This window comes from Acromyrmex echinatior, chromosome 2 (genome assembly GCF_024713525.1).
Source record: "Acromyrmex echinatior isolate Ae372 chromosome 2, ASM2471352v2, whole genome shotgun sequence".
Taxonomy (NCBI): Eukaryota; Metazoa; Arthropoda; class Insecta; order Hymenoptera; family Formicidae; genus Acromyrmex; species Acromyrmex echinatior.
The window spans coordinates 23,248,231-23,263,818 of NC_141853.1; the positions used below are offsets into that span (position 1 = coordinate 23,248,231).

The following is a 15,588-nucleotide window of genomic DNA, read 5'->3' on the forward strand; positions in this document are numbered from 1 at the left end:
AATAAAGCGCATGCGAAAATACATAAATGTATGTATAAAAATAGATTGTATAGATGCATTTATACTACGAATTCAATTCATACAATTTATTCTAAAACCAATTATTCTTCTCTCGTAATACAAAAGTTTCTTTTAAATACAGATAATATAATATATTCCTTTTTCCCTTTTATACATTAAAGAAACCAAATATCATGTGCAAAGATGATGTAAAAAAGGAAAGAATGCAAAAGAAAGTACGATGTATCTCGCTATACTTTTCCGAATATTTATACAAAATAGCTCAACAATTTCGGAACTATACACAATTAGAGCGAGGATAATGTAATCTCTGCCGATGTGTTATTAGTATGTTAAAAAAATAATTTAGGAAATTAAATTAGACACGTAAACAAAGAGATGCAGTATATAGAGAATAAAATCTACACAGCCTCGATAACTGTGTGTACAAAAAAAAAGTCTGCATCCAGTGTAAGCATAATTCAAGATACTTTACAATTATTAAGTGTACATCATCTCCGCCATATGCGACATCTTCTTTGGAATATGAACGAACTCTTCGAAGTAACCAGCGAGTTCGCCGATCGTGACGTCGCTCGATAAGGGCGGTGATATTCGCGCCTGGACTGAACAAGTGTTCGGTGAACTCGATAATTGTTGTTGGCCAGATGAGTTACCAGTAGCATCCGATTGTCCATTGCCCGTTGTCGTTCGCTGGTCTCCGCCACCCGGACCGGGACCTCTTTTTAAGTTTGGCATCGTGTTACTGCGAGCTCGGTGGAAACCGCTTGCACTCTCACAGTCGTCATCCTGAATACTAGTGTCGTCCTTGACCTGCCTATTGTCTTTACTGATATTCAACGCTTTGAAGTCCTTCATGACCGAATTGTGGTCGATCAACTTGGAATTTTTACTGGGAATACTGAGCTTAGACGTGTTCTTAAACAGCGTATCCATTGGATTATCACTAGGACCGCTAGTTCCGGGAGTGTTTAATTTTAGAATGGCGTCTCTTAGGATGATGCTCCTCTTGGTCTTCTCGATTGTTCTCTCGTTCTTAGACGGCTTAAAATTCGTTGTACTCTTGATACCCCTTGGGTTGACTGGGAACATAGTAGGCCTGTTAGGCATTGATCTTCTTCGAAATAAACAATTGCTGCTGGAATTTTTGCCGTATACCCTGAATAGATTCATCGGCTTCGATTTGTCCGCCATTGCAATGCTGAAAGAACAAACTGTTATTTTATTAAAAAGTAATTGTGTTATGTGTGAAAATGTAAAATGCGCTGAAATGTCACATCCGTGATTTTTGCTCTTTAAATAATTCTTTCTTTTGTATATATTTGCGACATATATAATGCACAGCTTATAATGCATATTTTATAATGCAGAATATTTTAAAGTACATTACAATAAAAATTAAAAAATGAAAGCTTCACAATATTACAAGCAAAACTCCGTGAAAATATACAAATTCTATCCAATCGTGCTAACCATATAGTTGGTATAACATTATTATATTCACAAGCCTTGCAAAGAATTCATTTGTCAATTGTATCCTCCGGCAATTTGTCTCTTCTAAATCTACTATTCGATGTTATACTAAGTTGTTATTTCCAGCATCACAGGTTTAAAAATAGAGCGTCTAAATTTTTTCTCCCGATAGAATCGAGCCGACTTCACTCGACTTCATCCGTCGAATCGAGAATCCGATCGCGCAATCGACGATTTCTGATGGACGACGAAATGCATGCATTGTAAATACATACCGTGTTACTAGCCGACCTTGACCGAGATTACGACAAATACACAGCCTCGAAGCATTTCGATAACTCGATTGGCTAACAGGAGATACGACGATTGACAAAGAAACTCAACTGTTAGGGATAATGACGATTGATAAATCACATCTTTGTTGTCATCGATATTAACTCGTCACTGTCGCAACCTACATCCTTGCAATCAAAACATTTAGTACTTCAGAAGTAACAACATTGACTGAATCTCAGTAAGTACCATATTCATTGATAAGTTTCAATTTACATCGCGCTGTAATGCTGTTTAATACTGTAAATGCAGCGTTGAATAAAACTCGGATAATTTCTTAAATCGCAACATTAACTTTGTCTTATTAATATTTTTAACCATTAATATTTTACCCATAAAATTAAACTCATTGATTTTTGCATGAGTATTCGCGAACAATAGTTAGCTTGTGACTTACTCTTATCTTATCTAAAATATGTGTTACTTAATAGGTCTGTTTTTTGTTCTTACAACTTGTTCTCTGAACTGGTACACACGATGTAATAAGTTGAAATGAAACAAATATATGTTTTATAAACTTATTGTATTATGTATACCAGTCTAGAGAGTGTAAGAATAAAAAACAAACATATTATTACACTATTACTGCACTAGAACTTTTCTATGCCAAATTTCAATGTACTTATTTTACATTAACTCTAGAATGCTATTACTATTGAATATTGCTATCGATATATAAATTTTACATATAAAAAATAAGCCACACTCTTAACTAATGTAAGTAAACTTTTCATATATTTCACAATTTTAAAGACAAAATATTTATAATCTAGACTTTTATATAAATACAAATAATTTAATTAACTTAAAAGGAGAGAAAAAATAACACTATCAAATTCAATCTTGAAATGATGAAATATGTAGTTCAATTTTATGGTTATTTTCTCATACACTTTATAAAATATATAACACAATAGCACAAAATTATTTAAAAATGAAATCACTTCATGCTTCATGTTGCAATATTGAAGTCCAAACTGATTTATAATGGACAGAATTTTAAAAAGCTCATCTTTGCTTGTCTTAGCTTTTGATATGGAAGATTGCAACTTCTAATAGGTGTATTTATGTTGATTGTACTTCTTGTATTCAGCACCTTTTGCTTGTTTTCTTTTCAATGTTCATAAACACTGTTTATGTCATTTTAAAAGCAAAAATTTTGAAGATTTCAAGCAACGCAAACAAATCTAAAGATCACTCAAGGCATAGCTTACAATTAGTGCTCCATGAGCTTGCTCATTTGTACGTAAAATTTATATATTGACAATATTTTAGAATTAAGTACAAAAGTATACAATTCAATAAAAAATTCAATTAAAAATCAGATACATTTATAATCAATTTTCTGAATAATTAATTCAAGTAAATGTCTAAAATACATAATAATGTCACTCTACATACAAAGGAATTTAATTAACAAATTTTCGGATATGATACAATTGTCACAAGTCATGGTGAGGCTGCAGTAACTACAAGATCGCTGTCAAAAATCACAGACGCTTATCAGTCATAGATATCTGAAAATCATCAATTCACGACGTCGAAAAGGGACGCTTTAAATCAATCTGCAACTTACATCGTTGTCTCAAAGCTCGACAGAGGCATTTAAAAGTAAAACACCTGCCAATGTATCGTTTCACAGGACACGAAAGCACAAGAAACATTCTTGACTTTGGAAGAGCGCGTCCCTTCTAGGCGTTGTGCTGACGTATACGGTGTTACGCATTTTTACGCAGTCGAGAACGGTCGAAAACAACAGAGCGACGCTTACTGGGGACAACTCGTCGATCGACGGTCAATTTCGAGCCTCTGCAAACAAGCCGGCAGCACGTCGTCTTCGTCGCCCATACTCGTCGAGAATCACTGTCAGCGATGGCGCAGCATCAGGCCGATGGACGGGTGCGTCGTGCGCGCGAGAGTCCAGGAACGAGCGCAACGAACTTCGGCTAGGTTAGAGCCGTGCAACCGACGACGATGACGACACAAGGTGCAATGACGGCGATGGCGCGCGTACGTGGATGACAGATCGCTCAGCGGCTGATGCGTGATTCCGTTACTTCCTCGTCTCGGTCTCCTGTACCTTCTTAGTCTTCTTTCGCCTTTCAATTAGCGGTACAAACCACCTCGTAAACGGCGTCGTTGTGATAAAACAATTTACGGGGGTTACGTCGCGATCCCTGTGTGGCACTCGATCATGCATAGACAGATCCGCGGATCAATCGGTTTGACGTCGCGATAGCTAAAGTAAATAAACACCGCTACTGCGCGGGACTAAGGATCAGTGGCAACTATTCGCGAAAGAAAGCTCTCCAGAGGGCGCCATGTTCGAGGTTCGTCGCGAAACTGTCACGACTGTCGTCACGAGCGCCATCCGATTGTCCACGTTGCTAATTGGCCAATTCGACACGGCAGCTTCTGACTGGTTGATTCTGCAGAAAAGATCCAAGTATCGATTGTTTTGGGAGTAATAGTGTCGCGATCGATAATGTGATTCAATAAGAATTCTTCTTTCGTCAATGTCTTGCTTGAGAAACATCTGCGAGAATCTTTGATCTTTGGAAAGTTCACAAAAGTCATTTTCCATCTTTTTCGTTGGAATAAAAGACATTGGCAAAGATGGATAGGTTTCGATCGAATCAACGGTTACAAGTAAGTCGTTATGAGTAAGATTTACGACGTGAGGTAGAATCAAGGTATGCGTTGTGTTTGAAATTTAACGAAAGAACATGAAAAATTTCACAACGATGCGATTAAGTCTAATTGTTATGCGAGACATTTTATTTTAAATATCAAATAAGAATATTCATATCATTCTCGATTTACACGAATTCTATGAATTGTTTCTTTTTTTCTATAAATTGTTACAACAATTGACAGTACGCAAATTTTCACCTGCGTCATTATACACATATATCATTAACTTCAGATGATCTGATTTAATGGTTCTATGCAATTTTATATATATACTTATAATTTTATAAATCCCCTTTTCTATATTTTATTTTTAGCATGAAAAATTGCGTCAACTTTTGTGATTACCTGATATTTTGCATGATAAAAAAATTAATGCGTTAATTTTTAATGTTATATATTTAATTGTTACATACAAATATTATAGTATACAAATATACAAATCAATTATGTTATTGTAATTTTTGTAAGCTGTCAAAACACCTTGCGCTGACAATTACTTTCGCAATACAAAGAGGAGAAAACGAGAAAACTCTAATCAGAATCATGGAAAAGAGAATTAATTGATTAAATTATCGATTTAACACACAAATTTTATTATAAAATTAAATTATTCTTTTTTTATTCTAATATTGCTGACAGAAAAAACAATAGCCATAGTAATTTTGATTTTTTATTCTTTTCTTTTGAGAAAATAGATTCCCATACAAATGATCTATAGAAGGAAACGATCTAAAGAAGAGATCTCGAAAAGAGAGACAGTTAAGTAACCTGCAGTTTTAGAATGATACTTGAGAAGAGCGATTCTAATCGGGAGAGTCCACGTATAAATCAATCTAAGTATAAAATTCCATGATTCTCGTGGGCGAGCCTCGCTACGTGCTGACGCATTCTCAGCCTAGCTTTATTTTAGCATACGACTGAAATATTTACGAATTCCCGCTGCTGGAGAGCATTGAGCGAGAGGAAACGGCTGGCCGCCTTTATTTATCGCTAAAAGCGCGAGTGTTCCATCACGAAATTGTTTCCAGTACTTGTCGTTCGTACACGCGATACTATTGGCATTGACGCGAATTGGAACACTTAGATATCCACAATGATATTTGAATACCCCCTTTTATCTCAGATATTAAAATTAATGAAAAAATACTAAGACTTTTATGATATGACTTTTCTGTATTCAAATTGCGTATAATTTAATATTTAACTAAGATGTGAAGAAAATTTACAATTCCACATTATATAAAAAATTTCAAAGCGGACGGAAAATAAATGTTTCTCTCTCTGTTCGTTAAAAATAAAAGTAACATCCGAGATTTTCATTTAACTTTTTTAGAAAACACTGAGAAAGAAGGTTTAATAGTCTTACAAAAAAATATTTTGAACGAAAAAGAAATCTTAAGTCCAGGTGCTTCTATGTTTAAAACTTATGTGAACGAAGAGTACTGGCTTCCTCTTTGTTTACTTGTTCAGGTTTCATAAACCTTGTGCTTTTCACTAACAGTTTAAGAGTATGTGATCATAAGTTTTTTCTGGACATTTAAGAAACGATCTTTCAAACTTATAATCTAAATTCGCAAAAATCCGCGCATTTCCATGCATCTGATTGATTACTATTATCATATATCGCACTATACACAGTCTTTTTTCTACTGAACTAGTATACACTTAGAATTTATCGTTAAAATAAAATAAATTCATTTTAATAATAAATTCTAAAAGTATAACTTTATGATATTTGGTGAAAGTGAAAAAGAAAGTTATAATACACTCTAATGTAAGAATAAAAAATAGATATCTTACAAAACTCCTCTTTAAAGAATAATGAATTAAAAAAATTATCAGGGCGGTGTTCGGAAATTTAGCTGTTTAATCGGTTTAGAAATGGCGCCGAGCCAAAATCTCATCTACGTTAACACGCGACAAAATTTTTTTTGAAGTTTGACTGTGACATGAGATAGATGTACGTTGCACCTACGCGTATCCGTTGCACTGGCCAGGAAGCAGTCACCAGATCGCCGACGCGGAACGCCATGCGCGCGTTACCTTTACGGTAAATTTATATTTTCCGCAGTTATGTTCGGGCAATCTTTATGGCTCACATATATGCACTGCATTTACTTCTTCAGATCGGCGCATCACGATTACTTCGTATTCCGCCGATATACACGCTGATATACCCAAATGTGATGTGATTAACGTTTGAAAGTTGTTTGTTAAATAAATATGAATTGAATTATCTTATAAAATACAAGATATAATATTTCATGCGCACAAAGTGCTTTGTCTATGGCTTTAAAATTAGACGGGACGTCGTATAAACAATTTATATATAGTATACATCCAAAACTTAAAAATATTTCAAGTAAATTCTTTTAAATTTAAATTCAAATTTAATTTCAAGCTTGAAACTTAAATTTTGTAATTCAAAAAATTTTAATTAATTGAGTCTTAATTAATTTTTTTTTATATCACTCGAATATATATTTGTTTCAAGATGGTTAACTAATTGGGAACTTTTCTATCAGTAGTAACAAAAAAAAAAACGATTAAAGATTTATTTTGTATTCTCTGAAACATATCTAGGAAATATTTGGATATATCATTCGCTTTCAAAATATGTATTACGACTTACGACACATAAAATTAAAAATAAATTCATTTATAAAAAAATATTTTGTTTATTAAGAGAAATTAATATAATATATCGAGAGAAAGGAAGAAATTAAAATTTTACTGATTATGAGATATAATATTAATTTTATTGATATTATGAGATATAATATTAATATTATTTTTATTATGAGATATAATATTAATTTTACACTTAAAATATTTATGAGGAAGATTTAGTATTACAATTAGAAATAATATAATATACTTATATATATATATATATATATATATATATATATATATATATATAAATTAAAGAGACTATTAAATCAGGCAGAATTACTATCCGGAAATTGTCGATGCAAAATGTACGTGCCGTGGACACGCGAGATGGCGATAAGTCTACATTTTGACACATATCCGCCGCTACAGATATAGCGAGCTAATTAGAGAATCGAGAGTACGCTTACAACCGGATACAGCAGGATGTAACATCGAGTTAGGATTATCCGGATAAGCGTTGCGACTGTGGCGTGAACGACCCCGCGCTCTCTCGCTCTTTCATAATAATCATAATTTTCCCATCCAACGAACTATAATTACCCGAACGCGTACACGCGATTCCGTCTCATAGTGTTCGCCTTCCGCGACGCTCGGAATCACAACGCGCCTTTGCCTGGTGTAATTGCAGCTGCGGTCACAATTTATGGACGTCAATTTCCGACATTCCCATGACAACTTACTTTCTCATGAATCACTCCCTTTTTTTTTTACATATCGGATCAGCGAATATCGAATCGTGCGAAAGACATAACTTTACTGCGTTTTGCCATTCGTTTAAATTTTTCAAACCTAATAAATAACCAACTCTTAAATGAAATGATTGATTTCTCAGATATCTACTATGTTTAACTATCTATATATACTTTAGTAAACAAGTTGACGTTATTTATTGGCATTTTGACGTCAAAATGATGATAACGTTAACTTGTTTTGCTGAAATGTTTAACTAATATAAATATATGTCGAGATAAAGTGAAATAAAGAGGTAAACATTTCTATCGAAAAGTTTAAATATTCAATTTTTATGAGTTTTAAGAAAACTGGAAATCTTGCACGCAGATTAAGGCAAACCTGAGAGAAGACAAACCTGTTTCGATGAGAAAAGTTAGTAAAAGAACTTTTTAATTTGAGGATTGACATTCATATTGGCCATATTTAATTTCAACGACGAGATGTAAGTGATTAATTACATCTTTCAAAATAAACTTCCTTTTTGAACTTGTCTGAATTGCAGCAATTATTTTATTTAATATTTGATTATTATTAAAATATAATTATTGCACACTGTATGAACTTATAATATATTTTCTAATTTTATAAAATATTACACATATACATACATAGTTACTCCCATAGTGATCTTTATTTACTTATGGTTTTTGTTTACTCATCACTCAAAATATGATGTCAAAAACAAGAAGACACATAATAAAAATTCTTGCGAATTATTTTTGAACAGAAAAATATTTTTCAATAAAACAACATTTACAATTAGTAATAGATTCATAAAATATGTATATCAAAAAATATCTTCTTATTTTTTAGAGAAATTCAATCATATTTATTTCTATGTATGTAGGGTGTCTCTAAATTCCTGCATACGGAGTACAAGATGTGATAAAACTTTGTGATAAAACAAACAACTTTTTCCTTTAACAAAACTGCGTCCGACAAGTAATTTTTGCAGGAGAGCAGGTTGAAATTAACAAATAAGCGCAAAAATTATTTATCGGACGCAATTTTGTTAAAGGAAAAAGATGTTTTAGCATAAAATATCACGTCTTATACTTCGTATGTGGGAATTTAGAGACACTCTGTATATTAATAATATGAAAGTTTATCATAGCTGTTAACTTAATTCATCTCTTTTTTGACTATGCATAATTCATTTCTAGATATATGATTATTTATTAATTATCGAAACAAAAAAAATTTTTGATATATATTTTACAAATCGATTCTATCGACGGTAAACGTCGTTCTATTGAAACTTCTATGTTAAAACATTTTGTTAGAATTTTTATTGTGTATCTCCTCGCTTCTGACGTCATAATCTGAAATAGTAGTAGAGCAAAGAAGCCTTAATACAATAAACATCTGAAATAAATAAGCTATATGAATATGTTAATAAAATATCTTAATAAAACCGTTAACCAGCGTTTTCTCAATGCAACAAGGAATACGGAAAAGTGCGTCTTACAACAATCACCGCGATAAAATCCGGAATGGAAGTTCGTTTCCGCCTGTCTGACGACGAAAATTAAACTTGTGGAAACTCGGTACCACACTCGTCCTACCCATCTTTTCGCGTTTGTCATGACGACGTTGCCATAACCAAAAGGTTCACGATCCACTGACGATGTTTACGAGGAACACGCTGGCACGCGCATAAGCTCTGGCAGAAAGCGGGGGCGGCAACGCGAGAGAAACGATGACAGAAATAATCTTAAGCAACACTGTAGCAGCCGTTTGACCCAGCAGCAAGTAAGATCCGCTGCTCCACCGTGTTTCCTTACGTGCTTGCTCGCTATTTTCCTCGGAACTCGTTGCTGGAATCACCACGTCGAGAAACACGCGGATCTAATGGAGTATCCAAAGCGCTCCGCATATTGAAGACGTCTCGAGAATGAATGCTGCTTTGCACCTTCAAGCGCGTCGTATCGTTGAAAATATTATCATAGCCTGGAAACAATGATATGTAGTTAGAGAAGTTCTATTCTTACTTCGTACGACAAATATTACTTGGTATTCAGTTTGAGTAATCAATCGAAGTAACATGATGTCTTGCTTGGAAGAAATCTCCTATGTAGAGAAGAATGTTTATTTAATTATGGATTATGATACAGGAAGCAATAACATATATTATGTAATAATTATTTTTCAAAAAATTTGTAAATGTTGTTTATTTTATTAAAATAATACCTAATATTTGTAGAAGTTTCAATAATATATTTAATATAAGTAAATTGCCTACACTGAAAGAAATTCTAAATTTTAATAAATATTTGTTTGGATAATTCTAAATAAATGTTTACTAAATATAAATATATTTATTGAATACGAAAATCATTAATTTGATTTAACTATATATCATTTTTTATTGAGTAAATATTTATTTATTATAAATGAATATTTACTTAAAACTGTTCAAAGAAATATGTATTAAGATTAATTAAATTTTTTTTCAGTGAGCCTTCGCGAATGTTGGTGCGCAAATTATATAAATCATATAAAGCGACAGATACAATTTGCAAACAATTGAGATATACTCATCAAACGAAATAAAACGCAAAAATTTCGATTATTTGAGCTTTTTTGAAGTTATCTAATATTGCTTGTACTTAACTTTCGCATTGAGAAGGATTCAAATCTGAAGTCAAAACGTTTACATTTACTTTAATTTCATTTGATAAATTCATTTGATACCAATTGTTTGCGAATTGTATTTTTCTTTATCGCGTTAGAAATAATATATAATCTAAGCAACATCTATATAGGCTGACATAAGCAATCTCTCTATCATTATTTTTCCACGTTAAATAAGGAAAAATCTTACCATATTGCATGATGCGAAGAGCCTAATTCTTCTAGTATAATTTTTCAAGTTTGACAAGTTACTCTGAAATTCTTAAATATTATTCCGATATTATATAAATCTTTTTATTTCACCGAGATTATTCAGATGAGTGCCGAATTATGCGCTATAATTTACTTATAATGAATATTACAAAAAGCGAAATTCTAATCTCGTCGAAATCAGTCGTTTAATTTTATAATTCGTATTTTTCAAGTATAATAGGTAGTGATGACGAAGTCTTGTATATAACTTTCGGAATTTAGATAGCATGTCTTTCTCGTGTCATACATTCAATTATAATATTGCGATTCTTGCGTGATGATTTGAAGGCTATAAACGTCGCATAAATTCAAGGCATTTTGTCATCTCGATATAACACGTCGTGAAGATTTTAGCTGAGAAACGCCGAGAGTGTCAGTATTCTGCATTCGTTGCTTTGTATGACTTCTTAATTGAGCGTGGCTTTATTCAGGAGCGAGCGCTAACAATGTCTATCCCGACGTTCATCTAGTTAGTCAAAAATAGACGCAGGATTGTAGTGTCTGTTTGTTGGAAATAGAGGGTTGTAAAAAATGCGTTCTTCAATCTTTTTTTCCGATTCTAAGTTAGAAGAATTGTATACACATAAATATAAAAAATATAAAAATACGTTGAATATTGCAAATATAAATAATATTTGATCAATATGGTCCATTTTTTTTTGTTTGAACGGAATAATAATATATAATTGTATCTAACAATAATAACTTTTAATACGTTAATTAATAATATTTTATGTCCATATAATTCATTATTCGGCGCAAATTTAATCATAATATTCATAATGATAAACCAAAAGAAAATATCTAATGTCTTATCACTGCTAAAATAATGCAGTTTTATAATTTTAAAAGCTCTTATAACATGATATGTGAATGATTTAGTTATCAAATGACTTCAACTGATGCACTTGACCGTAGCAATTTCGAAGTATTATTATCAAATTAATGTTTTTTTATGAGCAATAGCGCAAATGCATTTCGCAAGATAGACTGAACAAACGTTTAACGTTCATAAATCAAGTTGTGACAGCATAAACGACCACAAAGAGCGTACAGAGATGATTTGCGACGCGTCGATTAAAAATGTCCATTGTCAAAATGCATAACTACTACGGATTATAATGGACGACCTATTTGTGCGCCGAATGTAACATTTAAAATCTGACGTTCTCATCCCGTATTTAACCATCGTTAAACGCACCTGTAAATCATTTCGTATCTCTTTAATGACCGCTGCGAATATTCGCAACCGGTACTATATAATCCTTATTTTAAAAACACTATATAGTGCTTGTAAAATAAACAATGAAATTATATTAAACTATAGAGCTCACAAAATTAAAAAAATTAATGTCGGCATCGAATTTTAATTTAAAAAATCTCTAAATTTTATCATACAATCTAAATTTTCGTGAATTATTTAATGATTTAAAATGGATTGCATTGACTATTTGAATTAAATAATCTCTAATGCTTGATTCTTGTAGTTTGACTTTAATCTTTGTTTAAATATACTCTTTTTTTTTTTAGTTTAAAAAATTTTTTTAAATGAATAAATTAAACTGAGATTAAAGTTTAATCTACATTAACAGAAACGGACATTAATGGTTTACTGATCATTTTTACACATTACGGTCTCTATTGCATAAAGAAAATTTATTCAGTCTTTTATCAAAATACAAGTCTAAATAAATTCATGCAATTGCAAGACATAAGAATTTTATTGAAAATTTAAAATCAAATAATTGAACAGAAACATGATTCTCATCAAACATTTTTTTTTTAATTAATTAATTTTATTAAATTATCTATTTTAAGGCTTAAATTATTAAGTCTGTTTTAAATATGCGGTTTTCCATTGCACACACGTATAATTAACTAAAGCTAATTATTATGTTGCTTTAAAAATACGGACGTCTTGTTGCTCATCTTGATAATAAACTGTAACATATGTAATTCCAGATGTATATATAATTATATTACATAAAGAAACACTTAATTATTTCACATCCGTTTCGCAATCTTACGGGCTATAATCCTCGGTGAATACAATTCTTCTGATTAATTTTTAAATTTAAATGATGCAAGCAGGATAAATTGACCGATATAAATTTATCATATCAGCGAATTGAAATATTCGTTCTTCTCATTTACCTTTATTTTCGGTACATCGTATTCAGTCGTTGACTTTGAACTGAACAACTTGTCGATATATCATTCCAAAGCCGACATCCTCGATGACAGATACAACAGATGCGTTGAAAATCGGTTCTACGTTCAACGGTGCGGTCCAGCGTTGGCGTGCTAGTACTTATTAATTAACTGATACAACATTTATGACGGGAGTCAGTACTAGTTCCTAGTTTGTCGGCTGCTAGCCAACAAAATCCGATCGTCGTAATAATCGTACACTCCAGAGCTTACAGTTTTATGACGTAATAAAAGAACGCGAAGAGAACAAACGTGAGTGGACGACTAAAAATATATAAACATATGAATAGAATCATTACAAGATACGAAAATCAATAGAAATCGTTACAAAATACAAGAATGTTCCAATCTTTATTTTAAATTACTATCAATTCTATTTCGAGAAAGATAGAAAATAAGTTATTTTTTATAAGTAAAGATTGAAAAGCAACACTAACTAATTAAAATCCTTATTTCTATTTCATGAATTCCTTTATATAGCTTCTGAATTTAGAAACATTTGATTATGATCTCCACACATTTTTAATAAAAAATTACATGCAAAAGAAATTTTCATGAGCCAAGTTAATTTCATTTTGTGTTTCATCATTAATAAGCGCTATTTTCATAGAAAATGTAAGAATGCCATTATAAAAATAAAAACGTTATAGCTATTTCCATGAATGTTTTATTGCGTCCTGTTAGATGGGATTAACTTACCATGACGATTCGTGACAGGCGAGATTCTTTCGTGTCGCACGACTGCTACTTGTCTACCGTTGCTGAAGATTATTTGCTCGTGCGGGAGGATCGGCCTGTTCCCCTTTGCTGGCGGACTCCATTTCAGCGGCAGCAAAGCGGAAAAAGACACATCCTCGACCAACACTCCAGACATTGCTTATGTCATCGCAAAATTTCCGAAATTATCTATGTATTCGGAATTATCCACTTTCTCTAACCTGTGTTCATTATTTGATCTCTTGAAACAACTGTTGATACACTAAATCTCTTTCTATCAACAAATCTGAGAAGTCTCTCATACGAAAGAGGATTCTTCTTACATTGCATCGCAGCTTTTGATTGGAACTCGAAATTTTCAATGTAAAAGTATTGTACTTCTATATGAACCTTGATATCTTCATTGGTTTTGTTGCACAATTTTTAGGACAAGGGGTTGCAAACCTGCGCGATTTTTATTCTGGAAGCTCAAGCTTGTTAAAGTTTTATTTATTGCGGCTATTATTGCTCGAAAGTTTCTGTTCTCCAAGGACTGCAATACTGTGATTATTTGTCATCGATTATTTTAAGACAGTTTGTGTTTCAGATATTTTATTTCCCCATTAATAGCACATGTTGATTTTATATACATTTCTTAAACATTTGTAGAACATTATAAATACGTTTTAGAAACCGTATATAAAATGTATGTAAACTATATATCTAAACCAATAGGTGCTACCTGGGTTTCTATCACAATAGAATATTTTTCAAATTCTTATTGTTAGTCATATAGATACGAAAGTAATTTTGTTTGGACAGTCTGTCACTATATTAATGATCGTTTTAAACTATTATTTGGGTGTTAAATATTGGAACAATAAATTAATTACAATCAAGAAGCATTGAATAATAAATTTTTAATGATATATAAGTATTTGCAATATTACGAATATTCCAATATTGTAATTTTTATTAATAAAAAATAATGACTCGTGTTAAGGCTAAAATATACATATGATTTTAGGAATTATGTTGTGATTAATTGTCATTAAAGCTTTATTATTATCATTTACGTATCTTTTTCGCGCTAATTTTCAACGCTCTATAATTGTAATTAATTTAATTATTTGTATTATCGATACTCCTTGATTGGTTATTAAAGATTATAATTTTATGCATGCACGGTACTGATAATTTATATTGATATTTGGACAACTAATTGTGAACCTACCAGTGCCGTAATGCGGGCATAGAATTTTTAACAAAATCCGGATCTTAACAGTAATTGTTCTAATACTAAGCTCCAATACGTAGAGAGATTAGATTATTTTCTTATGCCTATAAGAAAAATAATGACAATACAGAAAAGATTTTGTTATGAGAAAAAATAAAGCAATACAGAATCTTTGACATCGCAAACTTCGAAATTGCTCCTCAGCTAATTTAAGTGTAATTATGATCAAAATATAAGCTACATGTTGGATCTGTCTGAATGACATAACGCCTTTCGATGTGTGGAACAATGATATATCTGTTGTATCTTGACTGTCTTGAATGTGTATTAATCGGCATGATGCCTGGCGTGATTTCGACGACTTAATCAAGTCGACACAAGATCTTGGCACATACGAGCGGGTTGAAAATATGCGAGTAGGAAGAGGCGTCTGTCAGTCTGTTTGTTTAGTAAATGACGCGAAATGATCGTGTGACGGATCGCGTGTCGGAGGATGTCGCAGGATCGCGAAAGATATTTTGTACATACCTTTTCGTCGCCGCATATCAACGCTAATTGTTGCCATTTTAACGCCTCGCATTCCACTGACGCGATGATCATAACAGCATTACTTCAAAGATTATCTTTTA

The 15,588-nt window shown here is 32.1% G+C and overlaps 1 protein-coding gene across 5 annotated transcripts; it reads right to left on the minus strand.

The window, feature by feature from the left end:
• Window positions 1-71: 71 nt before the first annotated feature.
• On the minus strand, window positions 72-4,139 carry LOC105154262 (uncharacterized). Of its 5 annotated transcripts, none has more exons than XM_087416691.1 (2): window positions 3,599-4,139; window positions 72-1,235 (listed from the first exon to the last, which is right to left on the minus strand). In XM_087416691.1, exon 2 carries the CDS (start codon window positions 1,213-1,215, stop codon window positions 502-504), a length of 714 nt encoding a protein of 237 aa, XP_087272817.1. In that variant the 5' UTR covers window positions 1,216-1,235; window positions 3,599-4,139; the 3' UTR covers window positions 72-501. The 5 variants fall into 5 exon arrangements, with proteins under 5 accessions (XP_087272817.1, XP_011067960.1, XP_011067949.1 ...); XM_011069658.2 differs by having other exon boundaries at window positions 72-1,222; window positions 3,599-4,138; XM_011069647.2 differs by lacking the exon at window positions 3,599-4,139 and adding an exon at window positions 3,404-3,592.
• Between the last annotated feature and the right edge of the window lie 11,449 nt (window positions 4,140-15,588).

Coding starts and splice junctions, on each gene's coding strand:
- LOC105154262 (XM_011069647.2), bottom strand. CDS start 3,491: ATGTTTCTTGTGCTTTCGTGTCCTGTGAAACGATACATTGGCAGGTGT. Junction 1,236..3,403: donor TCGAGCTTTGAGACAACGAT/GTAAGTTGCAGA, acceptor ATAAAATAACAG/TTTGTTCTTTCAGCATTGCA.